Source organism: Kogia breviceps, chromosome 14 (assembly GCF_026419965.1).
Source record: "Kogia breviceps isolate mKogBre1 chromosome 14, mKogBre1 haplotype 1, whole genome shotgun sequence".
NCBI lineage: Eukaryota > Metazoa > Chordata > Mammalia > Artiodactyla > Physeteridae > Kogia > Kogia breviceps.
In genome coordinates, this window is record NC_081323.1 from 82,288,731 (window position 1) to 82,314,879 (window position 26,149).

At 48.9% G+C, this 26,149-nt stretch overlaps 1 protein-coding gene across 1 annotated transcript in view; it reads right to left on the minus strand.

Annotated features, from left to right (window-relative positions):
* Positions 1-22,148, minus strand: part of HIP1 (huntingtin interacting protein 1) — a 154,307-nt gene extending 132,159 nt beyond the window's left edge. The window contains exon 1 of the mRNA XM_067013922.1: positions 21,936-22,148. Coding sequence (XP_066870023.1) covers positions 21,936-22,055 — 120 coding nt within the window. The 5' untranslated portion in view covers positions 22,056-22,148. The remainder of the gene's footprint in view (positions 1-21,935) is intronic.
* Between the last annotated feature and the right edge of the window lie 4,001 nt (positions 22,149-26,149).

Consider the following 26,149-nt stretch of genomic DNA (forward strand, 5'->3'; position numbering starts at 1 on the left):
TGCATTGGGAGCACGGAGTCTTAGCCACTGGACCGCCAGGGAAGTCCCAATTACATAGATTCTTACAAAGATATTTTATGGTCTTGCTGCTTCTCTGAATAGGATCTGTTTTTTTGTTGTTTTTTTTTTGTTTTGCGGTACGCGGGCCTCTCACTGCTGTGGCCTCTCCCATTGCGGAGCACAGGCTCCGGACACGCAGGCTCAGAGGCCATGGCTCAAGGGCCCAGCCGCTCAGCGGCACGTGGGATCTTCCCGGACCGGGCGCGACCCCCTCCCTGTCCCCTGCATCGGAAGGCGGACTCCCAACCACTGTGCCACCAGGGAAGCCCAGGGTCTGTTTTATAGTATAGTTTCAAGCTGCTTGCTAATATATAGGAAAATATATTATTCATTTTTATAATCTCACTCCTAACACTTTTATTCCTTATAGTGAACTTGCTTATTAATTCTAAGACCCTTTTCCATTGGTTCTTCTGGGTTTTCAGTGAACAGGCCAGGTCCAAAAATGTGTTCAGACAGGCCAGGGATGAAAATGAGGAACGGTGAGGATGGTGCTAAAGGAAAGAGTGTGTTTTCCATGTAAAGACACTGAGTTCCATTTTTAAAAATACACTGTGTGGGCCAAACAAAACAAGCCCACAAAAGAATCCAGCCCTTGGGCTGCTAGTCTGTGGCCTCTGCTTGCAGTATTCCCTGTTCACTCATGCTTTCCCCCTTCGTCTTCCCTTCAGCTACACCGTCCCGTGCCTCCCCCCCAGCCCCCACCTCCCCCCACTGCATTTTCCAAAGCCTTCCTCCAGACCCACCTGCCCCCAGGCCTCCCCAGCTCCTCCAGTCTGCGTGGAGCTTTCTACTCTTCTCCACAGCTGTCAGGTTTAGAACCACTTTTAGAATCGCCGCAAGACTCAGTGTGGCCCCGGGCTCTTTAATAAGCAACTTGAGACAGTTGATCCTGCCTTGCTGGGCCCCTCCCACATCCTTGCCAGCATCCTCTGCTTCTGTGGTTAGCGGATCAGATCACAGTGACCGTTCAGCCCACCCATTCTTCCTGGGGTCTAGGAGCAACTTAAACTCAGCAATCAAGTCTGATTCATGCACGACGCCTGGCGCCTGGCACTGCAGGCGCTTGGGAAACCTTGTCTGCTGAGTGACGAAGGCTGTCGGGCAGGTCTTCCTCTTGGCAGGCATTGCAACTAACCCACGCATCCAAAACCCTGATGGAACTTTGTAGAGCAAGCCAAAGAGCATGATGGCACCCCTGTCCTCCAGGGACCAGGCAGAGCCTCCATGAGGGTGGGATCTGGGTTTTACACCTGTCACATAGAGCAAGCCCTCAGAAATGTATTTATTGGCTGGCCGACACGATGCTTACCACCCGTACGGCCACCCAGAGACAAAAAAAAAGATGTATGAGGGACACCAATAAGAAGAGGGTGAGAAAAGTCTCACAGGGCTTCAAGACCCTGGAGCACCCATGGAGCCCCTCACTGAGACGTGAATACTTTTGCCCCTAAATGAGAATGATTGCCTTCGCCCCTCCCAAGGCTGTGCGAACATTCACATTTTATTCTAGCAAAAACTCTATCTTGTACGGTGGTCCTCACTTTAGAGATGAGAAAATGGAGACTGGGAGAAGTTAAGTGACTCGTCCAAGATCACACGGGGAGTGTGCCCTGCAGCCAGAACTGGGACACTGAACTTTGACTCTACCTCCACCGTTCTTTCCTGGGAGATTCCAGGTAGGAATTCGGAAGAGAGGCGGCAGGGGTTTGAATGATCTGACCTGCAGAGGAGAAGCCTGGGGTTAACTGCTGTCCCACTGCGCTGTGATAGAGACTGAGGTTGTAACTGCAAGCAACACAGATCCTTCGGTTGCTCATGAAGCCCCCGTGCCGGCACCGGTGGTGGACGGGAGACAAATGATGAAACCCGAAAAAACATAAACAAGGTGACTCTACCCAGTGGTAAGTGTCATGAAGAAAATACAATGAGCTGAAGAGGCAGTGAGTGGGTACAGCTTTCTGGGGAGTCAGAAGAAGCCCCTTTAAAGAGGTAGCAATTGAATGGAAAGCAAAGAGCAGATGCAAAGTTTCTAAGACAGAAGCAAGAGGCTGACACATGGTAAGCACGCTGAGGCCAGTGAGGATGTGGGCAGCTTACAGAGGACCTCACAGTTCAGTTAACGAAGGTGGATTTTAGTCTAAGCAATTAGGAAGCCCCTGGAAGGTTTTAAGCAGGACAGTGAAATAATCTGCTTTATGTTCTTGTTTTTTTTATTTTAAGCTCTCTGGCTATGCTGCAGAAGATGAATAACAGGGGACTAAGACTCAGATAAAAAAAGCAGACTGAGCTGTCATACATATGACCTCTCCCACATAATATGTAGACATACTAGAAAAAAACACATTAAAAAAAATCATTAACATGGAAACGAACTTGAAAGCACCTCCAGGTACCAGAAAGCTGCGGTGGCAAATGGGATTTGAAGCCACATGCTTCGGGATAAACACACCAGATATGTGCTATGAGGCAGGGGTCCCCAGCCCCTGGGCCACGGACCGGTATCCCGTGGCCTGTTAGGAACCGGGCCGCACAGCAGGAGGTGGTGGCGGGCGGGCGAGTGAAGCTTCCTCTGCGGCTCCCCATCGCTCCCCATGGCTCGCGTTACTGCCTGAACCATCCCCCCGCACCGTCCGTGGAAAAATGCTGGTCCCAGGAGTGGGCAGAGCAGCTCTTACACCTCCCTGTGCACTCCACCTCCCCCCGCCCCCCACACCGTGCCGGGCTTGACAGGCAGGGCACACTCGTCCGAGGTAACTCTCCAGGACAGCAGGTAGTTTTAAATATGCACGAGAAGGAATTAACAAGAAATGACTCCCTGGCCCCAAGCACTAAGCCGGTGATTTCATAATTAAGACACTGACACCATACCCGTACTCTGCTCCCTGTGGACCCACAGAAAATCTGGTATAACTTCACTCTTCTATCAAGAAAAAATAAGTTATTTTCTTCTTCTTCTCTCCTCAGACATAACATCATCAACGCAGCTCTTTAAATATCTGTGCCAGGAGGCTATATTTAGTGTCCGTTTGGCCCTTAAAATGAGCCTGATTTCCTGTGGCAAAAAGTTCTCAGCAACAAGGAGAGAGGCCTGGAGAATTCTGAAGTGCTGACGAACAGCTTTAAAGCTGGAGATGTTTAAACAGTGTAAGAAAGGAGTTGACTGCTTTTTCTGGAGCGATGACTGGCATCCAAGATAGAGGGAGAAAAACCATAATAAAAGGGTGTTTGCTCTGAACACCACCAAAGTCGTTCGAGGGCACAGCCTGACACCAGGCAAGTATTTGGGCCGATAATTCAAGGTGGTACATAGTCCTCTTTCAGAGAGGCAGGAGGGAGATCAGTTTACTCATTCATTCACTCACTCACTCACTCATTCGTTCATTCACTCACTCATTCATTCATCACTCATTCATTCATTCACTCACTCATTCATTCATCACTCATTCATTCATTCACTCACTCATTCATTCAGTGACTCATTCATTCATTCACTCACTCACCCACTCATTTACTAACCACATTTGTGCATTTCCCCACGTGCAAAGCCCTTTGGTTTACAAAAGCTCTAAGTCATGGGGCAAACGAGATACACAAACCATGGGACTTAGAAGGGTGTCCCTAGAAAGGGCCCTTGGAGGGACACAAAGTGCCTGCTGTGGGGGACCTGGAGGGCAATGGGCACTTCCACGGGGTCCGTTCAGGAAGGCTTCATGGGGAGGGGAAACCGCCACCAGCACTGGCTACTGCTCCAGGCCCTCTCATTCAACCCACTCACTGAGCCCAGATGTCAGTACATTACCCCATATTCCAGATGAGGAGTTTTCCTAAGGCCCCCCCAAGATAAGTAACCAAACTGGAGCTGGAGCTAAGCTTGTTTGACTGCTAAGTACTTAACCACGTGGGCCAGGCCGACTGCAGCAGAAGGAGGCCAATAGAAGTACATCTTCCAGACTGCAGACAAAGGTCTTACTCCATTTCTCCCTTCAAGGCCTGGGGCACTCAAAGCAACTCCTCTCTGGAAAAGGCACCAAATCTGCTCCTTCCTCCAATGCAACCTACACTTTCCACACTTTCCCTCCTCAGACATCACTGTCCTGTCCCTCTGCATGTGGGGTCTCCAGGGTCTCCACGATGACCCGAGGGAGTAGAGGAATGCACATTTACTTAGTCCTGACTAACGTTTGCCAAGCAACATGTCATTCTTTATTTTTTTTTTAACATTTTAGTTTGAGATAATTTTAGACTTTCAGAAGAATTGCAAAAATAGTACAAAGTTCCTGTACATCTTTGCCTGGCTTCCCCTTATATTAACTAACATCTTATATAACCATAGGAAAAATCATCAAAATGAAGAAATTCACTTTGGTACAATATTATTAACTATATTACAAAATTAATTTGGATTTCTCCAGTTTTTCCATTAGTATCCTCTTTTTTTTTTAAACTGAAGTATAGTTGATTTACAATGTTGTGTTAGTTTCAGGTGTACAGCAAAGTAATTCAGTTGTTTTATATATATATATGCACATATATATTCTTTTTCAGATTATTTTCCATTATAGGTTATTACAGAATAATGAGTATATTGGGACTTCCCTGGTGGCGCAGTGGTTAAGAATCTGCCTGCCAATGCAGGGGACATGGGTTCAAGCCCTGGTCCAGGTAGATCCCACATGCCGCGGAGCAACTAGGCCCGTGCGCCACAACTAATGAGCCCACACGCCACAACTACTGAAGCCCGTGTGCCTAGAGCCTGTGCTCCGCAACGAGAGGCCACCACAATGAGAAGCCTGCGCACCGCAACGAAGAGTAGCCCTGGCTCACTGCAACTAGAGGAAGCCCGCGCACAGCAATGCAGATCCAACACAGCCAAAAATAAATAAATAAATTTATATACATTTTTAAAAAGAATATTGGGTATAGCTCCCTGTGCTATACAGTAGGTCCTTGTTGGTTATCTATTTTACATATAGTAGTATATATGTTAATCCAAAACTCCTATTTTATCCCTCCCCCCCACCCCCCAGTGTCCTCTTTCTATTTCAGGATCCAATCCAGGATCCCAGCTTGTATTAATTGTCACATATCCTTAGTCATTCCTGGTCTTTCATGACCTTAACATGTTTGAAGAGGACTGGTCAGTTATTTTGTAGAACATCCCTCAATTTGGGTTTGTCTGATGTTTTCTCATGATTAAATTGAGGTTATGCACTTTTGGCAAGAAAGCCACATAGGTGATCTGCCCAGGTCAGTCTACATCGTCATTCATTTCAATACACTGCCCTCTCTGACTTTCTCTGTACCCTCAGGGCAAACTCATTCGAGAAGTATTACTACCCCCACTATATAGATGGGAAAACTGAGGCAAAGAAGTTAAGGCATTTGCCCAAGGTCACAGGGGTGGTAAGTAACAGAGACAGGATTTGAACTCAGTTCTGTCTTTGGATCATGCTATTATACACCAAGCTGCTACATCAAGTCTTTCTAGTTTAAAATAATTCATCATGATCTTGACTGAATATAGGAAGTTGGACTTGGATGTTAATATAATTATTCCTAGTTCTACAAATGTGATTCTAAAACCAATGAATAATAAGGATAACATTTACTTATTGAGCACCTACTATTTGCCTGGCATAGTGCTTCATCTTTTCCATCTAAGGTATCGTATTCAGATCCTTCCAACAACACGATGGAGTGGGCACTCCAGGGCACAATCCCTTATCTCAAACTCTTGGGGGCCGGTGTGTTTGGGAATTTGGGGGTCTGGGTAACACCTTCTAATCAAACACAGTAACGTCTTTGCAGCGTATCGTATGACCATCCATTCTAAGATGGGCAAATAACAGACTATAAATAGGCCCAGACAAGAACAGGTCAGGTACCAAACTTTGAAAAGAACTTTAGGTTTCCAGAGCCTCTGGGGTTTTGTGGGGATAACAGACTACAGGCCTGTACTATTATGTATGTAAAGTAACTTGCAAATGAGGAAACAGAGTTTTAGGGGGTCTCACAGCCAGTCATTACCCAGGCCTGCCCCCTCACTCTGAGGCCTAATTCCCCTGACATTTAAGACTCTCTCCTATCACTTGGTTTTTATTCCTCGTTTTCCATGACAAAACACATTCTAAATATACTCAACTGGCACTCAGAATAAATGAAAATAAATTTTCAAACCTCCTAGGCTCAGCTGTTCCTGGAGCAGGGGTCTGGAGAGATGCAGGCTGTTCTCAATGACATAAGGACACGCTTAATTGCTCAAACTTTCCTTCATAAGTCCCAGCTACGTCATCTATGACTTGATCCAAACTCCTCATGCACCTGCAAACACGTGCAGCCTATTTTGCCTCTTGGGTTGGATGTGCCTTAGTCCCCACTCTTTTCACTGGGAGGTATCCTTTCATTTGCCCTATAATTACTGTCCAGTTTGGAGGTTTGCAAAGAAAGTTCCGGACTGCAGCCATTATCCCCAGTCCAGGTCATACTCATGATTACTGACTCCTTACCAAGCCCCTGCCCATCCGCATTCTCACTTGACCCTAGGATGATGAAACTGACAATAGGTACTGTATTAAGTAGGTGGCGATTTACACACTGGAGGGATGGTCCTAGATAAATCAGTGATGAACCCAGGCGAACAAAGACAATTCATTACTCCAGGAATAACAAAAATGCATGCAGGAATGTATATCAAAATATAGGAGTGGGGGCTTCCCGGGTGGCGCAGTGGTTAAGAATCTGCCTGCCAGCGCACGGGACATGGGTTCGAGCCCTGGTCCAGGAAGATCCCACATGCTGCAGAGCAACTAAGCCCGTGCGTCACAACTACTGAGCCCGCGTGCCACAACCACTGAAGCCTGCATGCCTAGAGCCCATGCTCTGCAACAAAGAGAAGCCACCGCAATGAGAAGCCCGCACACCGCAACGAAGAGTAGACCCCACTTGCCGCAACTAGAGAAAGCCTGTGCGCAGCAACAAAGACCCAATGTAGCCAAAAATAAAAATTAATTAATTAATTAAAAAAAAAAAAAATATATATATATATATATATAGGAGGGGCTCAGCTGTCCCTAGCATGTACAGGGTCATGATAAACTTGACACTGAATACAGAGTTAAAAATCTGGGGGGATAATGAAAGGAAAGTGATTGTCAGGGGATGGAAGGCACCTATATTAATGAAAGCGAGATCTTTCTCTTATGTAATGGCAGGTTCACACTAATGGCTATAATGAAAGCAGTTTAAGCAGGAAATAGTTGGGGAGGGAGAAAGAACTGGGCCAGGAGACTGCTGGTTTTTGGTAACAAGCCTGTGGAACTGACTCTTACCTCCTGTACGTGTACACCTTTAAGGAAAATAAAATCACACAACTAGTCATGGGTAGAGCCTCGACCCAAACCCCATGCCCTGCCCTGGGGGCCTGTGTTCTCTCCCGTCTGTATCCTTGCTTCAGCCTCTGTCCTTCCAGACTGGGCAATTCTCACTGCATGCCCTCTGTCACCTTAACTGTCACCTCTGAGCCAGCTTTGTGCCTCAATGTCTTTCCTGAGGCCTTAGAACCAGAAATGCAGATGCCTCCAAGCAGGCGGTTCACCCGAGATCCTGTGCAAAGGCAGGCCGATGTGTTCAGGTCATGGTCCAGGAAAACAACCTCCTGAGATCTCCGGGTAATTCCTCCTGTGGTTCTGCACACCACCCTCTGAAACGGCGCCCCTGAAAACCCGGGGACTTCCCTGTGTAGGTCCTTGTCTAGATAAGCCTCAACCCGGGCCTCATCAGGGAGCAGACAAACCAGACCAAGACCCATCCATTTACTTATCCAACAGCCATGTGCCTACACTCTGCGCCAAATGGTGCACTAACCCCCAAACTCAGATGTTACTAAGTACAAGTAAGAGAATAATTATAAGAGCTGATACTTCCGAGTGTTCACCACGTGGAAGGCAAGGCATTGAGCATCTTTTATGTATTATGTCATCTGATCCTTTCAACAACCCTATGAGGTAGGTATTTTTATTACTGTAGATGCTCTTTCAACAACTCTCTACTTCGTTCGTTGATCCGGATTAACCTATGCCCACCAGCATCTCTGTAAAGCGGGCTGCCCGGGACCCCAGGCAGGTAAACCATCTGGCTCTAAAGCCCATGCTCATCACATCTACAGAGTCTTGGGGCACAACCCGGACCCAGACACAACTGGGTCTGCCTCAAATTGGGGCAATGACTTGCAGTACGGACCCTATTTTTCTTTTCTAATCTTCATTTCCCTTTAGGAAACTGGATTGAATCAGAGGCCATATCTAGATAACAACAGGCACCGGGGAGGTAAGGTCAAAGCATGAAGCAGGCTGGCAGAAGACAACAGGGAGTGGTGGAGACTGTGGAAAAATCAGTGTTTATGCCCTGGCCACAGGTTTCAGGTTTATTTGTAAAATTTAAAGAAACACATCTGTAGCTGCTAGCTTGAATCTCGCACATCCCTTCTGGCTCTAACATTCTCTAAATCGAATAGATTTGATAGGTCGGGCTTCAAGTTCACTGCAATGGCATCATGACAGACACTCCATGTGGCCTCTGATTCAGTGCCAGAGAGTTTTTCTGGAAAAAAAATTTAGGCCACAAAGTTAGGGCTGACGGGCTACCAGTGGGAAGGTGAAAATCAAAAGACACTTCCAAAGTTGTGCTCAGCCTGGGCAGACGTACCTGGCAGTTCTAAGCAGAAGATAGAAGATGGTGCCTGGGCAGAAGTGACCAATTGCAAAGGGCTTCTCACTGGGTGTTTTCTGAGTGACTTTGGGAGGCCAGTTCTTTTGGTGGGGGGACGGGTCCATCTGACCAACGCAGAAGTTACCCATAGAAACTAAGTGCAGCCAGGGTTATCCGGGAGGAAAGGTCTCACACAGAGAGGAAAGCCAAACAGAATTCAGTGTCTGGAGCTGAGAACCAAAAGCTGGGGTAACAATGGCCAGGTGTTGTTAGAAGGCAGTCAACTCTGACAGGGCTGTTGCTTCAGTAACTACACTTGCAAGGAATCGCAATTTTCTAAGCCTCTGGGGCAATTTCATCCAACCCCCTCACTTCACAGACCTACAGAGGGTAGGGAACATGGCAGAACAGAGAGAACCACAGCCAGGAGAGGCCAGGCTTCCCAATTCTTAATCCAGAGCTCCAGGACCTCCTGGCTGCTCTGCTGCTAAGCCCAAGGATACCGGAACGTTCCAGACCACCAGCGAACCTGAGTAAGTCTCAGGACACAGCAGGCCCACCCTGAGGGAAGCCCTTCATTTATTCCCACCTGTGCTTCCTGCCTTTAAGTCAGTTCCCTCAAGCAAAAACACCATCAGGATCCTATAGTAACACTGGGATTTCCCACCTGCCTTTTTTTTTTTTTTTAAATAGCACAGCACTTGATCAAAAAAAAAATTTTTTTAAGGCTAAGTAACTTACATCTATGTTCCTCAAACTTGGAATTGTACCAGAGAACTCCATGGCCCAGCAGGAAAGAATGTTTTGAACAGGCTGCTGAATTGTTTTTTCCAGGATAAAACACCTGTGAATAAGTGCCAAGCGTGGAAATCCAACGTTTTATCTATGGCCACAACAAGCGTGGATGAAATAACAAGTGTTCCTCTAGGTTTAAAAGTATGGCCTGTCTGTGCAGCGAGGCCTGGGCTCCACTGGGCTTCTTGCCCTGGAGCGTGCGTTACCTGTTACCATCCTGTATTAGCTTTTATCACTGCTGTAACAAATTATCACAAACTTAGCAGCTTAAAAACAACACCCATTCACCATCTCACAGTTCCATACGTCAGAAGTCCAACAAGGTCTCACTGGGCTAAAATCAAGGTGTCAGCAGGCTGCATTCCTTACTGGGAGCTCCGGGGAAAATTCGCTTTGAAGCTCACTCCAGTTGTCGGTAGAATTCAATTCCTTGCTATTCGAGACCCGAGGTCCCCATGTCCTTGCTGGTGGTCGGCCAGGGGCCACTCTTGAGCTTCTGGAGGCTTCCCTTGGGTCCCTGCACGTCGGCCCCTCCATCTCAGAGCCAGCAATGGCACGTTGAATCCTTCTCTCACGTGGAATCCTTCTGACTTCTCCTTCTGCCATGTCTCTCTTCTGCTTGGCAGCCAGAGAAGATTCTCTGCTTTTAAGAGCATGTGTGATTAGACTGGGCCCACCTGGATACTCCAGGCTCCTCTCCGTATCTTGAGGTCCTTCATTACATCTGCAGAGTCCCTTTCGCCAGGTTACAGAACACAGCCACAGGTGGATACGCTGATGGTGGGGACATTATTCTACCTACCACATTTCACTTCACATTTCCGAGCTGCAGAAAGAACAACTATCAGTCCACCAACAGAACATAAATCAGGCTCCTCGTCTGCTGGCTCTAGGTGTACTGTACCTGCACACGGAAGCCACCTCTGTAAATCTGTCCCTCCCACTGAATTCTCCACTCCTAAAACACTCTCACCTTGAACCCACCAGTGTTGCCAAAACTTTCGTTTCAGTCCAATGTGACACAGATCAGATGTGTTCACCTCGGTGTTAAGCACCTGCCTTGGGGTGGGAACTGGGCCCATTCCCTCTTCCGTTACAGCAACAATCAAATACAATTAGGTCCTTAAGATGCGTCATTAGTTCATTTGACAAACATCTCCTGAGGTCCTACTGTGGGACAGACACCCAGATAAACACGGTAGCACAGAACACACAGAAACAGCAGTCAGTAAATCTGCCTGGGCGGCTGGGGGGTGGGGGGTGGAGGGAGACTTCCCAGAGGAGGGGCCATCGAGGGTGGGACTTAACGGATGCAAAGAGTTTGGCAGGTGGATGAAGTGGGAGAGGCGTTCTAGGCAGATGAGAATGCTGCCACCTGGAAAAACCGAGGAGTGAAGCAGCCGTGGGCTGTGCTGGGAAAGCGCTAAGGCGCTTGGTAGGGCTGCGGGTGTTAACATTAAGGCTGGCCAAGCTGGGCTGTGTGCCGTGACAACGAGCTTGGGTTTCAGCTTAGAGTTACGCGTAACAAACAGAGGTTCTTAAAAGCTGGCGTGATACAAACAGTTGGACCTCTTAAAACCAAACTCTGACGGCCAAGGAGAGGGTAGATCTCATGAGGGTCGAGACTGGAGGGCAGGAGGGCCAGGTGGGCCATGCAATAAATAGCTCGGGCTTGAGGTGAAGGCCTGAAGTAAGGTGGAGAAGGCGGAGGCGGTGGTGGAGAAGCTGGGGTGATACGGCATGCAAGCAAGCAGGCAGGAACAACAGGCCTCTGTAACTAGCTGCAGGGGTGCAGAACAGAGGGGGCTCCTAGGATGACTCGCAGAATTTCAGGTGGAACGGCCTGAGATGGTTTATAAACTGAGATTCTCTGAAACTGTGAACAAAGGAGAGTGAGCAAGTCTGTGGCCGGAGATGGAGACCAAGTTTAGGTGGGTTGGGGTTTTCTTTCTTTCTTTTTTTTTTTTTTCTTTTTTCTATTTTGAGTCCGATTTTTCTTATCAGCAGTAACAAGGCCTAGGCTGTACAGGGAGATCCCATCCTGGAATAAGGGTCTCAAGGGAAGCAGGAGATCGAAAGTCACTGCCAAGCATGAGTCAGGGAGTTGACATTCAATAGGAAGTCCCCAAGGACCACCCACGGTTACATCAGAGAGACGGTGTCTTCAGGGTCCCTCTTGGTGGCTCCGATTGTGCTCATGTGACCTCAGATTCTGGGTTCGCAAATCAGGGTTCACATTTTAGAACTGGGACCAAAAATGGTTGATGCCCATTCAGTCCTTCACCCAAGATATTTTATCCTTCATTCCACGAACCCTTATCAAGAGTCGCTCAGGGCCAGACACTGCACCAGGAACTTGAGCTGACAAAGAAAAGGCACTCAACATATGTATTTCTTGAATTTCTACCACGTGCCAAGCCCAGAGAGGTGGAGCCCTGGGATGACCTGTGACTCCAAGGGAAGCTGATCTGGATCTTGCTCGGAGAGGAAACCACAGAGCTCATGCCTGTCCCTTTCTGAAGGATTATGGGAAATGGGAGGGAAGAATATAGCAACAGTTAAGCCAGATCCAAGGAAAACCAAACAGAGAAGGTATTTGTTTCCAGGCCAGTATGGGAGAGGGGACACGTGACAGCCTAGTAAGACATAATAACACACACAGTAACTGTCTAGCCTAAGAACTGTCACCATGGGCTGGCCCCAGGGACCACACAGCCAGACGGAGACCTCAAAGAACCACTGTTAGAAGGTCAGCGTTTCTGCCATGTTCCCAGGTGACATTCTCCAAGCTCCCAGATTCCCACAGTGGCTCATCATGGCTGGCTTGATCTAAATCTTTGGAACAGGAGCCAAGCCTGAGGTTCTGTGTTTCAGAAGCCTATCACCCGGGTCTTTGGTTTATTCAAATGTGCTTCTTTTGAGCCTAGAGGCACGCTTTCTTCTCTCATTCTCTCCTTTGAGAACTTCTCACTGCCTAATTTATTTCGTACTTAACAGACATCCTGAGCTCTGGCTGGTGTAAAGCCCTCTGCTAGACACTGGGGCAACTCACCAAAAGATGAGTGAGAAACAAGGGCCCAGGACTTCCCTGGTGGCGCAGCGGTTAAGAATCTGCCTGCCAATGCAGGGGACATGGGTTCGAGCCCTGGTCCGGGAAGATCCCACATGCTGCGGAGCAACTAAGCCCGTGAGCCCCAACTACGGAGCCTGAGCTCTAGAGCCCGTGCTCCACAACAAGACAAGCCACCGCAATGAGAAGCCTGCGCACCGCAACGAAGAGTAGCTCCCAGTCGCCGCAACTAGAGAAAGCCCGTGAGCAGCAACGAAGATCCAATGCAGCCAAAAATAAATAAATAATTTTTTTTAAAAAAGAAAGAAATGAGGGCCCGTCTGCCACGAAGGAAGGTAGACACAAGACACACATGAACGGGAGCCAAGGGCACCATGCTATGTGTGGGCTAATGATAGGTGTCAACTTCCCGGCTACGTGTTACAGCAGGGCTCAGGGTGTGCTGCTTGTATATGCGTGATTCATATATCAAACATTTCCCAGTTCTAGGGCAGCATCAGAAGTACTTTCACGGGGGAGGCTGTGTTTGAGAGAGACCTCAAAGGGTGGGTGGATATCTAAATGGCAGGTTCTTACTTAGCCTCCTTAAGACCGTCTCCTACTCCTTGGGGAGCCTTTTTATAATCCTTTGTATTCTGAAATATATAAATAGAGAAAACTGCATGAAGCAAAAATGGACAGCTTAATGAATTATCATAAACCACCACCCAGGCCAATAAACAGATGGATGGCAGGACCTCAGAAGCTCCCCTGTTCTGAACACCCTACCCATCACTAACCTCTCCTGCACCCAGGGATGACCTTTATCTGGACTTTTATAATAATCACTCCCTTTTTTTTCTTTTCAGTTTTACCATCTAAGCAAGCACCCCTAAATCCCAGTTTTGCTTTGCCTGTTTTTTGAACTTAATATAAATGGAAGCTTTCAGAGTTGTCCCTTGGGGTCTGCCTTTCTTCCCCTCAACGTTATGTTTGCAAGAGTCACCCATGTTGTTGAGGGAAACTACAGTTTGTACATCTTCACTGCTGTATAGTATCCCAGTGAGAGACTAGATCACAATTTATTTATCCATCTACTGCTGATGGGCTTTTGGACTGTTTCCAGTTTGGGGTTATTACAAGACATGATTATGAATAGCCTTCTAAATATCTTTTGGTGCATGTGCATGCATTTCTGTTGGGTATATAGCTCGCTGTGGACTTGCTGGGTTACTAAGTGTGCTTATCTTCAATCCTGGGATAATACCAGGCTGTTTTCCAATGCAGCTGCACCAGTGTACACCCCCCTCAGCAGTGCACGAGTGCTTTCATTGCTTCACACGCTTGCCAACACTTGGCACTGTCCATTTTTTTTTCATTTTTATTTCAGCCATCCTATATCTCACTGTAATTTTAATTTTCACTTCCCTGATTTAAAACGAAGTTGCACACTTTTTCATATGGTTACTGGCCATTGGCTTATCCTCTTTTGTGAAGTACCTCTTGCCTGTTTTTCTATCAGGTTGTCCTTTTTTTTTCTTTTAAGTTTTTTTTTACATATTCTGGATAAAGGTCCTTTGATAGTTACGTGTGTTGCAAAAAATCTTCTGGGGGGAATTTCAAATGTCCAAATAAGTCACTTTGGAAAAGACCTAGGGGGAAAAAAAAGAAATCTCTGTACCTTTTCTAAATTACCAGCCTCAGGCCAGGCTTCAGTTTTAAAGGGAAGTATGGAAAGGAAAGTGTACAATTTGAGATCAGACCCACCAGGTTCAAGCCTCAGCTCCTCGGGCCACTTCCTGAGCTCTCTTAGGCAAGTCACAGAGCTCTCTGGGCCTCAGTGTCTACACTTGAGAACTGACCAAAATTACCTCCTGCACGGTTGTTCTACGGCTGAAAAGACGCTATGTGTAAACGTACTTTAAAAACTGCACATGGTGGTAGCTGTTGTTAAATCAGAAGCAACCTGCCACACTGGCTTCCTGAATGGCCCGACTAGCTTCCTGAGCTGTGTCCCAGCACTAAAAGCAGAGGTGGCAGCAGCCACCTTTCAGATCCAAGAAGACCCCTTCTCTCTTTCCCGTGGGCTAAGCCAGAGGAACCTTCAATCTCCAGCTCTCTCCACGCAGTGTCAGCCTGTACTCTGCCCACGGTCTGGAACAGGGCTCCTCCCTGCCTGCCCAGGCAGGAAAACAGGAAGCAGTCCCCACCCTGCCAGGAGGTGGGGCTGACTACTTCCCTCTCCTAGGTGGGCATCTCTCCAGGACATCAACCCTTCTGGATGCAGGAGAAGCACTGGCCGCTGGCCTGTGGCACCACTGCACCAAGCTGTGCCCTGGGCCCCGCCCAGGTCACTCCCACACTTTGTCCGGAGGTAGTGGAATAAGTGGGCCCATGCATGGGGAGCATAAAACGGGCCTCAGCAGTGCCTCACAAGCAAGGAAGCCTTTCAGTGCCCGAGTGGGGCTGGGAATCTGCTCTCCTGGACCACACGGACACACCCTATCCCTTCCCAAGGTGCACTAGCATCCTTTCATGAGCCCCACGTCACTGGTACCTGGGGCCCATTCCACATACAGGGGGCAACTGGAAACCCCTTTCAAGAGAGCAGCTGAGAGCTCAGAAGAAATGTGTGTCCTTATTCTGATGGCAAAGGCTGCTTACAGTTTTATAAGCTGAAATAGTTGAGAGCTGGAAGAACCCTCAGAAATCTTTTCCAGCCTCCTCATTTTGAAATGAGAGATGCAGAGGCAGAGCCAGAGCCAGATTTCCTGTCTCTGCACTCACCCTAACATCCCTCATGCCCTGCTGCAAACTCCAGCACCTGCACGCAGGACACTGCCATCAGCCACATCCAGGTGCCCGGGACACTAGGCCAGTTTCTCTCCCTTCCCTGTAACCTCTTCTAGCTCAGAAAGATCTGACCTGAAGCAGAATGAAGCCCTGGGAAGTCCAAGACCACAGTTTGGGAATGTTTCTCAAGTGTTCTGAACTTGACGGAAATTCCAACTGTCAACCTTGAGCCCTAATTCTGTTTCCAGCCTCTGCAGGCTCCTTCCTAAGTGAAGTCTCCGACCTAGTAGGCCATGTACTTCCATGGTACCCTGGGTGCCCAGGCCTGGCACACAGGGCAGGCACTTAGTGAGATATGCTCACTGGGGAAATCAAAGGAGACAGAGGGAGAAATCTCCAAAATGTGCAAAGGAAAAGCGCTCTGTAAGTGGCGGTCGGCCTGCGACCCCCAGGCTGCTAGAGACCCTCCAACTGTTGCATGTTCACATGTCTGGCAAACAGGCCCCAGTGCCTGCCTCATGCAAGGGCCCACTGGGCGCTGAAACCCAGACCCCGCCCTCAAGACCTTCCAGTCTGGAAGGGAAGCCAAGATGTGCACGTGGATGAATGGGAGGGACACACAGTAGCTACGGGGCCCTGCTCACCAGAACCAGACTGCAGGGGCTGCCTGGTGGAGGGATGCCCTGTAAGTTAAGGCCTGCAAACGACAGGGACTAGGGACCCTGATGGCGCCACATGACGTGGGGTCTCTGGGCAGCCAGCAAAGTTTCCTGGAAAAGGGGAGTTATACGGGCAGTGCTGGGCTTTAGAGACAATCCATCTGGCATCAGACGCTTTGGGAGGCAGGGAGGATGGGATTACAACGATGCAGGCAAAGGAGGAAATAAGGGCAGTGACAACGAGAAGCAAAGGAGGGGAGGACAAGAGAAACATCACAGAATAGAGTGTGGCTGTGAGGGCAAGAGGCGGGGAGGGCTCAGAGCTGATGCCCGGGAGATGATGGGACTGATGGGGACCAGGCACAGGCGTTCACAGGCTGGGGAGGCCCAAGCAGAGTTTGGGGCATGTGTGGTTTATCAGGGGGCAGCTATCCAATGGGAAGTGGTCACACAGGCCAGAAAGTCAGAGAGTCGGCATCACTGAGGTGAGAACAGAAACCATCAGATGGAAGTGAGGGCAGAGGAAGTAGACAGGAGGAAAAAGAGAAGTGGGGTGAGGACAGAGCCTTGGGGACCCCAAGGGTTAGGGGAGGAAGGAGGACGAGAGCTGGAGGGGGCCAGGCAGTGCCACAGGGATGGCAATCGGGGCCAGTTTTCCTGGGTTTGAGTCCCAGCTGTCACTTACTTCAGAACCTTGAGCTGGTTATTAACCCCTCTCAGCCTCAATTGCCTCATCTGTAAAATAGGGTTTATAACCCGTGAGTTTGTTGTAAGACTTGAAAGGGGAGATTTATGCAAGGCCCTTACACTTGCACAAGATTAAGTGTGATAAGAGCAGGCTTTTCTCGTATCAGTGGGAGGAAACCAGAAGAGGACAAAACCACAGACCCAAAGAAAGCTCTCGGCATCCTTTCTAGTTTTCAATACCAATTAAGGGAGCAAGCAGGGGACAGGAGGGGTACAGCACCTTTTATGTTAGAAACCATTCCTGTGTAGCCAGGGTTGAGACCCACTGATCCCTCTAGCCTAACCCTAAAATTTTTCAGCTGGTTAATCGAAGGTTGAACTTCTTCTGAAGATCATGAACGAGACGGCAGAAATACCCCGACTTAAACGTGGAGAAGAGGACTTGTCATCTGATTTTGAAGGTCTGGCTTGTCTGTCTCCTTGCTATGTGGCCTTGGAAAAGTCACTTGGCCTCTCTGAGCCTGCGCTATTAAATAGGTTAAAGGCTATAAATCCCCTAGCATGTTCCTAGGACCCAGCAAGCCCTGCATAAATATTTGTTTCTGTTCCTGGCTCTTCCCAGTGTATGACTGATTAGGATCCTTTACTCTATCGTGGGCTCCATCCAAGAGATTGTGACTAACGGTTTGTTCCTTCCCCTGTGTTTCCAGAGCCCCATCCTCTGCTCCGATCGCAGCATTCACCTGCCACAGGGCAGAGCTGCTCAGACTTCCGTGTCTGACTGAAATGCAGGCTCTGATACAGCAGGTCTTGCCTTGCTAATGGCTCCAGTGATGCCGTGCCATGGGTCCTCTGTCCCCCTTGCAGAGAAGGCCCGCAGTGGCCTGTCCACCTCCCTGCTGACTCATGAGCTCCTCTGGGGCCACTCTCTTTACATTACTCATCTCTGAGCTCCCTTCATGGTATGTACTCACTAAATGGATGTGGAAGAAACAAGTAAAGCATACAGAAAACCATTTTCCAGATAAGTAAATACAGACAGGGTATTTTGTTTGTGAGTGGCAACCCTCCAGATTCATTCCACAATTGCCCTCTTGCCCAACTTGAGGACAGTGTGGAGGGCCTGAGACCTGGAACCCGGAGTCCTGGGTTTGAATCCTGACCCTTTCACTCACCGACCGGCGGCCCTGGGTAAGTTACCAAGCTCTCGTCCATGAAATGAGGGTGATAACACCCAGCCACAGCGCAACCCCAAGGATGGCTAAAACCTGCTTTATAAACTGTAAAGTACTCCAGGCAACATATCATTATTACTGCAGCTTTTTTGAGGGCGGGAACGACTTTTTATTTCCCTAGAGCCTGAAGGTTGCTTGTGATGGGCTGGGTGGGAGACACACCAGGGGTCTGGTTGCAGATGGGGACTGAGGCCGGCAGGGCAGGGGTCCCCACTGTGGCAGGGACACTGGCCACGTGAAGTGCGGGGATGATCCCAGGAGAGTCGAGGAGGCAAAGCTTCCCAGAAGAGGCTGGCAGTAGTGGGGAAACAAGGCGGGTCTGAGGGTACAGGCAGCTGCGGGATGGGCCTGGCCGGAAGGAAGGCAGAGAAATCAGAGTCCCCTGAAAGGCCTGGGGCAGGGCTCCCGACTGAGGCTGTAGAGACAAGGCAGGACCAGGAGGTAACTTGGGGCCGTTAGGAAAGAACATCAAGTAATTACAGATGTTCCCTGCAGCCCAGAGCTGAGTTCCCCATCCAGGCCAGGCCTCCCTGTGGGACCAACCAGTCACTTTGTACTCTTGACTACAGCCACTGCACCACTCACATGAGCCTCAGGCATGTGAGGACAGAGGCAAGAGCAACAAGACACAGTCCTGCCCTCAGGAAGCTCACAGTTTACTGAGGGCCACAGAGAAATGGGGACAGGACAGGTAGCAGGTGTGACGCGTTCAGAGGTGGAAAGGACCAATTCTGCTCCTGTCACTACTCAGCCAATAAGTCTCATCCACACCCACCTCCAGACCATTCCCCATTCCTGGAATGCCCCCTGTCCCTCCTCTCCACATTCCCCATTCCTGGAATGCCCCCTGTCCCTCCTCTCCACATTCCCCATTCCTGGAATGCCCCCTGTCCCTCCTCTCCACCCAGCAAGTGCTAGCTCAGGCTGAAGGGTGGGGTTCAGACCTCAGAGGTCTCCCACCCCCTTGCCACCCCCTTCCCACCCCCACAGCGTGTACTTTAAGCACACACTCTTAGTAATTATTGCATTAACTAGTAACACTTCTGTCCTTTTACTGAAGAGTTCATCACAGCCAGCCCCAGTACTTACCCTTGGGCTTCTTTTCAGGTCCCCTCTCCCCCTCAGAGTATAGCAATCATCATTGCAACAGTACTCCTCAGGTTACAAAATGCCTTCACGCATATTATTTAATTGAATTCCCCACAATCAACCTGTGACATAAGTGGTACCCTTATTTTACAACAAGGAAACTGAGGCTTAGAAAGGTTAGACAGGGACTTCCCTGGTAGTCCAGTGGTAAAGAATCCGCCTTCCAATGCAGGGGACGCAGGTTCGATCCCCGGTCGGGGAACTAAGATCCCACATGCTGCGGGGCAACTAAGCCTGAGTGCCACAAACTACAGAGCCCATGCGCTCTGGAGCCCACACGCCACAACTAGAGAGAAGCCCGCGCGCCGCAATGAAGATCCCATGTGCTGCAACTAAGACCCGATGCAGCCAAAGAATAAATAAATAAATAAATAAATTAATTAATTAAAAAGAAAGGTTAGACAACTTGCCTGGGGCCACACCACCCACCCACGTGCCTGGCAATCAAACTCCAACCTCTTCTAGCTCCCATGCCAGTGCTCTGCCCAGTACTCAGAGGCCACACAAGGTAGTAGTTAAAGGCTGGGATCAATTCCAGCTGTGTGACCTTGGGCAAGTTACTTAACTTCTCTGTGCCTCAATTTCATCCAGGTAAAATGTGGCTGATACCCACCTCATAGGTCCTTACTGATACCCCCTCACAGGACCTTACTGAGATTAAAGAAGGAAACATAATAAAGTACTTAGAACAGTGCCAAACACAATAATTAGTTACAATTATCATTCTACCGTTGCTAATTCTCACGGTCTCTTAACTCATTAAAAAATTTTTTTCTAACTCATGTTTATATCTCATAATAATTTCATAGGTAGTCATTACACAAAATACATTTTTGCAGCTTGACTAAGGTGAGGTTTTAGGATTATCCTCTTTCCTTTTCTTCACTCTCCTACTCCCCTAATAGTTTCTAGAAACTCTCTTTTCCTGATTCATTCTACCTCCCCTCCACACTACACACACCCAGACACACACACACACACACACACGTGCACATGCACACACGTGCACACATACATGCACGTGCACACACACACACACACACGCCACTAGGTCAAATCTGGCCAATTATCAGTGTTCCATAGAATGTAAAATACTGGCAAACACTGACCTAGACTCTTCTTATTGCGCTGTCCCTGGATAGCTAGAGAAACTTTCATAAACCTAATTTCTACCACTATAATGGGTCAAAGTCTTACGTGTATTTCTCTCTTGCTCCAGTTTTTACTTATTTGAGACTCTAGAAGGAATGAATTACCATTTATTTTCCTTTGCCGTTAAAAAAAAAAAAAAAAAAAGATTCACACTGTTTCCTGGAGCAAGAAGCCTCATGTGCCCAGGCAGCTAGTTGAGGCCATAATGCCCACAGCAGACAGGTAGCTTCCTTCTTTTCTGGGGTCCAATCCACAAAGCCAGAGAATAAACCTTAAACCCAGCTGGGCCCTGGGAGACAGAAGTGAACAGCCATCTCTCCCATCCTACCTGGGGTAGGATGATGAGCTAGGAAGGGGACACTCCCTACTTTACATCACCCAAACACACCTGCGAAGGGCCTGGAAAAAGAAGAGGAGGAAGTCCCCTGGGATGGAAAGCTTCATTCTTTGCAAGATTCTCTATATAGAATACTCAGTCAGGACCTCACCATCTGTATCTAAAACCCCAAAGCCCTTCCCTCACACGGTACTGTATTTGGGGGTGGGTGGAGCAGAACACAGCAGGAGAACCAGCCTCTGGCGGTGGAGGTCCCACTGGATCTTCAAAGGTTCCACTCTGAGGGCAGGAGTGAAGAAAAATGTGCCCATACAGCTTTGGCCCTGGGATTAAAAGAGGTGCTGTGCCCTTGGAAATGGATTTTGCATACAAACGAGCCAATGAACACCATAAACATGTCAGCTTTATTCAGTCCAATCAATACACAAGGCATTAAAACTCTGAGGTAAAAATGGATTGTGGCTTTTTGTTGATGACAGTGAGGAATTTTGGCCCCCAGCCCTGCTCAGGCTGGACAAATGGGGCAGTCTGCCTATTAGCGGTCAGGCACATCTTGGGGGGTGAAACCAAAACCCCAATTCAGGGTTCTGGGCACCCCAGGGCAGCTCAGCTTGACCAGCATGGGGCCACTGGTCCAAAAGCCTCAATTCCTGCCCCCGGGCCGGCCCCCTCCCCCAGCCCCCAGTCATCTTCCAAACTCGGCCACACATCACATTTCCCACATTCCTTCTCACCGCTCAGACCCCTTCAGCCGGGCCCTCGGAGACCGACAGCTGGGGGTGGTGTGAGCCAAGCAAGAGGCACAAGGAAGGGGGTGCTAGGGGTGGGGGGAATGTCAGCGTAACCCTGAAGCGATGGAGAGGGGAGGAAAGGGCTCCCCACCCTTCACATCCCCGACCCAGCGCCCCATTCTTGGCCGCCACACCTGCGACCCTCAGTAGCCCCCCAGTGAGCTTCCCCAGCCTAGGAGCAAGCCTTCCATTCGGCTCCTTTTCGGGTTCCTTCCCCTCTCACCGCCCCTGTGACCACTGCCTTGCCCCACCGGGATCGGCTCCCCTCGGTCGCGCCCCACGGATCATGTCAGCTCCTCGGAGCCGCCCTGCCCTCTTCCCCAGGCCAGCCGGGTGCCCCCGGGGTCCCCGACCTTCCCTGACCGCCCTGACGTGCGCACCAGATGCCCTCTCTCGCGGCCCCCTTGCTCTGTCCTTTCCTGGGTCTGCAAGATCCCTACTCCCTTCAAGTCCGCTCCTGGACACTGCGTCTCTCGGGATGCCCCAGCCATGCGCGACCCGGGGTCCCCCGGTCCTCACCTGAGTCCGCTCGAAGCTCTCCCGCTCCGCCGCCTCCATCCCCGCGCCGACCCCACGTCGGCTCAGCACCTTTGGCAGGGGGTTGGGTACTTGCTTCATGGAGCTAGTCATTCGGTCCATGTCGCCCCGCAGAGCCGAGTCAGGGGCCCTCGGCAGCCCCGGGATCCCCACAGCACCGCCCGCCCCGCCCTACCCACTGGGATCCGGCGCTAACGGGACGGCTACCGCCTCCCATTGGCTGGGAGCACTGCTACTCTCCTGAGGCCCCGCCCCCGCCCAGAGGCTTCCCCGGCCGCCCCCGCCCTCTCCAGAGCCCCTTGACTCGCCCTACCCGGCTGGGCCCTAGAGACGGTGAGGCGGGCCGTGACCGGCCCGGAGGCCTGTCCTTCACCGGGCCCCGCCTCCTCTGGCGGGGGCGGGCCTGGGGCAGAGCTTGGGGCGGTCCTGACCTGCCCTCGCCCTCCCCTCCCCCGACGCCCAGCGCACCGCTCTCCCCGCCCTGCCGGCGCCTGAGTCTTCCCCGCGACCACCGCTCTCTCAGTGTCGGGGCCGCCGCGAGAGTCCGGCTTGGTAGGCGGGGGTCAAGCTGGCGGGGAGTCGGACCGCCCTCACGGAATCCCGGCCCGCTTGGGACTGGCCTATTTACTCCTTTCGGGCCGGGGATGAGAGAGCGCGCGTTGGACCGGCTCGGCGGCCGGAGTCTCAGGATGCGCTGCCTCGAGGCCCGGCTTGCGCAGGTTGGGTCAGCTTGTTGCAGACCTGGTCGCCATGGGTAGCGACTCCCGCCCGGCTTCCTCTGCTTCCTCCCTTATCCTCGCCCTGCCCCGAATCCCTGCCCATCCCTTTTGTAATGTTCGCAGACCAGGGAGCGTTGGGCTGGGTCGGGTCAGTGGAAACTTCTCGACACCTTTCCAAACCTCTCATCATCTGGATCTGGCCAGAACGTATTCAGACACTTTCTATTTATCCCCGGCTCTGGAACACCCCTCCCGTCCTGCTCACTCGTCAGCCAGGGTACCGACAGGCAAAGGGAAGTGTGATCCTTAGCGGAGATGCTGAAGAAAGTTAAAAGTTTTCCGTTCAATGCCAATTCTGGTGTTTTTAGAATAAATGGTTTTGGAACTCAAAGAAAGCCGTTACTTTTTTTTTTTTAAACGAAGAGCTTTTGATAAAGATTTGCACAAAAAATAGAGAAGTGGAAGAGGGGGTGGGCCTCGGTAGGCACTAGGGAGCTACTGAAGGCTTTGCCAGCTGGCATTGTGTGGACGGGATTATGGGGGCGAGAGGGAAGGGAGGGAACCAATGCGGAGACTCCAGCAGTAGGTGAGACAACGAGGGCCTCCACTAGCGAGGAGCAGAGAGAGTTCGGTCCTGTGGGAGGTTCTGTGAATAGGTTTGGACAAAGGGAATGCGGGGAGGGAGTGTCGGGGCCAGAATTTCTGTAGAAGAAGGATTTAAGGGTGGCATCGTGATAGAGGGGAATTGCATTGAGGCTATATTTGCATAGCAAGAACCCTGGTTTCGCCTTCTCTTAGATTGTGTTTTTAGGGGAGGCCTTAGGAGTGGCTCTCCTTGGGTTTCTCTGGGATGGGGTTAGCTGTCACCTAGTTTTGGGTTCTTTGCTCTAGTCCTGGGAGAGGAGGCACCTGACAAGAATTGTGACCTAAGGTAGAAAACCAGTCACCGGGCGACCGCAATCTCTGTCTTTCCCCTCCTCTCATTTCCTACTAGTGCCTCCCCCTGGCCAAACCCAGCTGGAGGCAGGAGGGCTAAGGGTGATGGGTCAGGTACTGCCCCCTCCCCTCCTTGCAGGCTCAGAGCAGAGTGGAGTGGAGGCTGGATCTGGAGGTTCCCAGCATGGGGTGGGGGTGGGGAGGGGTTTCACAGGAGTGTACCTACAAGGAAAACAGACAAGTTTCCTAAGCTTTACTTCCCTGTGCCCGTTCTGTCCTGTACCCACCTCCTGCTCTGGACCCAGCGAAAGAGTGATTTATGATCCTTTGCCCTGAGTTTATGGCTTCAATAAACAGCGGCCCTTTAAACAAGGATTAAGGGATCAGCCTACTTCTTATTAGAATAAACCAGAGTAGGAGTCAGGAATTTGTGGTTTGGAGGCACCCCGTGGAGAAAGATTCAAGCGAGTTACCTTCCACTATGAAACTCAAGAGTAAGTTAAAAAGATTTCCCACTTGCCGCAGCAGCAAAACCCTTTGCCAAGGGTGGAGGGAAACCCTCCCCCAGGAGGTAAACTACAGGACACTGCCTGCTTCCTTCAGCTCTTAGCATCTCTCCCAGCAACGCTGAAACCACTTGTTTTATACGTTCTAGGGATGCTGTTTCCAGACGTGGAATCTATCTCTGGGAAACCCATAGGGGGACCATAACTGTCTGATTGATTACTTGCCTCTCCACAACTGGTGAAATCTGCCCTACCCCACACCTAGTTTGGATCTGATTTAATATCTTATGATACGTAAGCTGACCACACTGTTCCTACGGGTTCCTGGAGCCCAGTATACATATGTTGATAGCTTGATGAGATATAATTAATATATATTAAACTGCATGTATTTAAAGTATACAATCGGATGAGGTTTGACATACATATATACACTCATGAAAACATCACCACATCAAGAACATATTCATCAAACCCAAACGTTTCCTCATGCCCTTTTGCAATCCAGTCTTACTTCCTCCCAAACCTCTGTACTTAGGCAATTACTGATCTGCTTTCTGCCACTATAGATTAGTTGCATTTTCTAGAATTTTATATAAATGGAATCATACGGCATGTACTCTTTTTTGTCTCCCTTTTTTCACCAAGAATCGTTATTTTGAAATGTATGTATATTGTTACATGTATCAATAGTTTGTTCCTCTTAATTGCTGAGTAGTATTCCAGTGTATGGATAGTCCACAATTTGTTTATCTATTAATTTGCTGATGGACATTTGGATTCTTTCCAGTTTCTGACTATTACCCTCCTCCCTGAAAGATGCTATGAACAGTTGTGTACAAGTCATTGTATGAAGATATGCTTTCATTTCTCTTGGGTGAGTATCTAGCATCGAATGTCTGGGTTGTGTGTATGTTTAACTTTTTAAAAAATTGCCAAATTGTTTTCCAAAATGGTTGTGCCATTTTACATTCCCACTGTCAGAGAGTTCCAGTTGCTTCACATCCTTGTCAACACTTGATATGATAGACTTTTAGATTTTAGCCGTTCTAATGAATGTGTGGTGATATCTTATTGGTTTTTAAATTTGCATTTCCCCAATAACTAATGATGTTGATTGTCTTTTCAGATATTTATTTGACATCTGTATATTCTTTCTGGTAAAGTGTTTATTTAAATCTTTTGCCCATTATAAAAACCTTTTCGTATTGAAATAAGAATAGACAGAGTTGCAGGATGGTGGTGGTGTCTATCATTTTTCTCCACTGTGAAGTTACTGGTTTTCCCTTTGTAATAAGTAAAAGTTGGGGGGAGACCCTTTGAGGCTATGCCAATACGCTGCTTCTCCTTAAATTTTTCACCCATCTTTTAATTGGGTTGTTTGTCTTTTTATTGAATGAATAAGTGAGTTTAGCAAGGCTGAAGGAACCAGAGTCAATATACAAAATTCAATTGTAGTTCTGTACACTAGCAGTTAACAATCAGAAATTTAAAAACAGTACCATATAGAATAGTATCGAAAATATGAAGTACTTAGGGATAAATTTGACAAAAGACATGAAAGTCATGTACACTGAAAACTAAGACATTCCTGAAAGACAAAAAAGACTTAAATAATGGAGAGCTACACCATGGTCATGGGTCTGAGACTCAATTTTGTTAAGGTGCCAGTTCTTCCCAGATTTGATGCAGTTCTGATCAAATTTCCAGCAGCTTTTTTGTAAAAACTAGTAAGGCGATTCTAAAATTTATATGGAAAGGTAAAGGATCTAGACTATCCAAAATGACTTTGAAACAGAACACATTTCCAATGTTTACATTACAAGATCAAGACTTATAAGGCTACCATAGTCAAAATGGTGTGGTATTGGTGAAAAGGTAGATATATCAATCAATAGAATAGATTAGAGAACCCAGAAATAGACCCACACATATATGGTCAGTTGATTTTCCAAAAAGGTACCAGGAAATTCAATGGAAGAAAGATAATCTATTTTAACAAATGGTGCAAGAACAATTGGATAACCATTTAAAA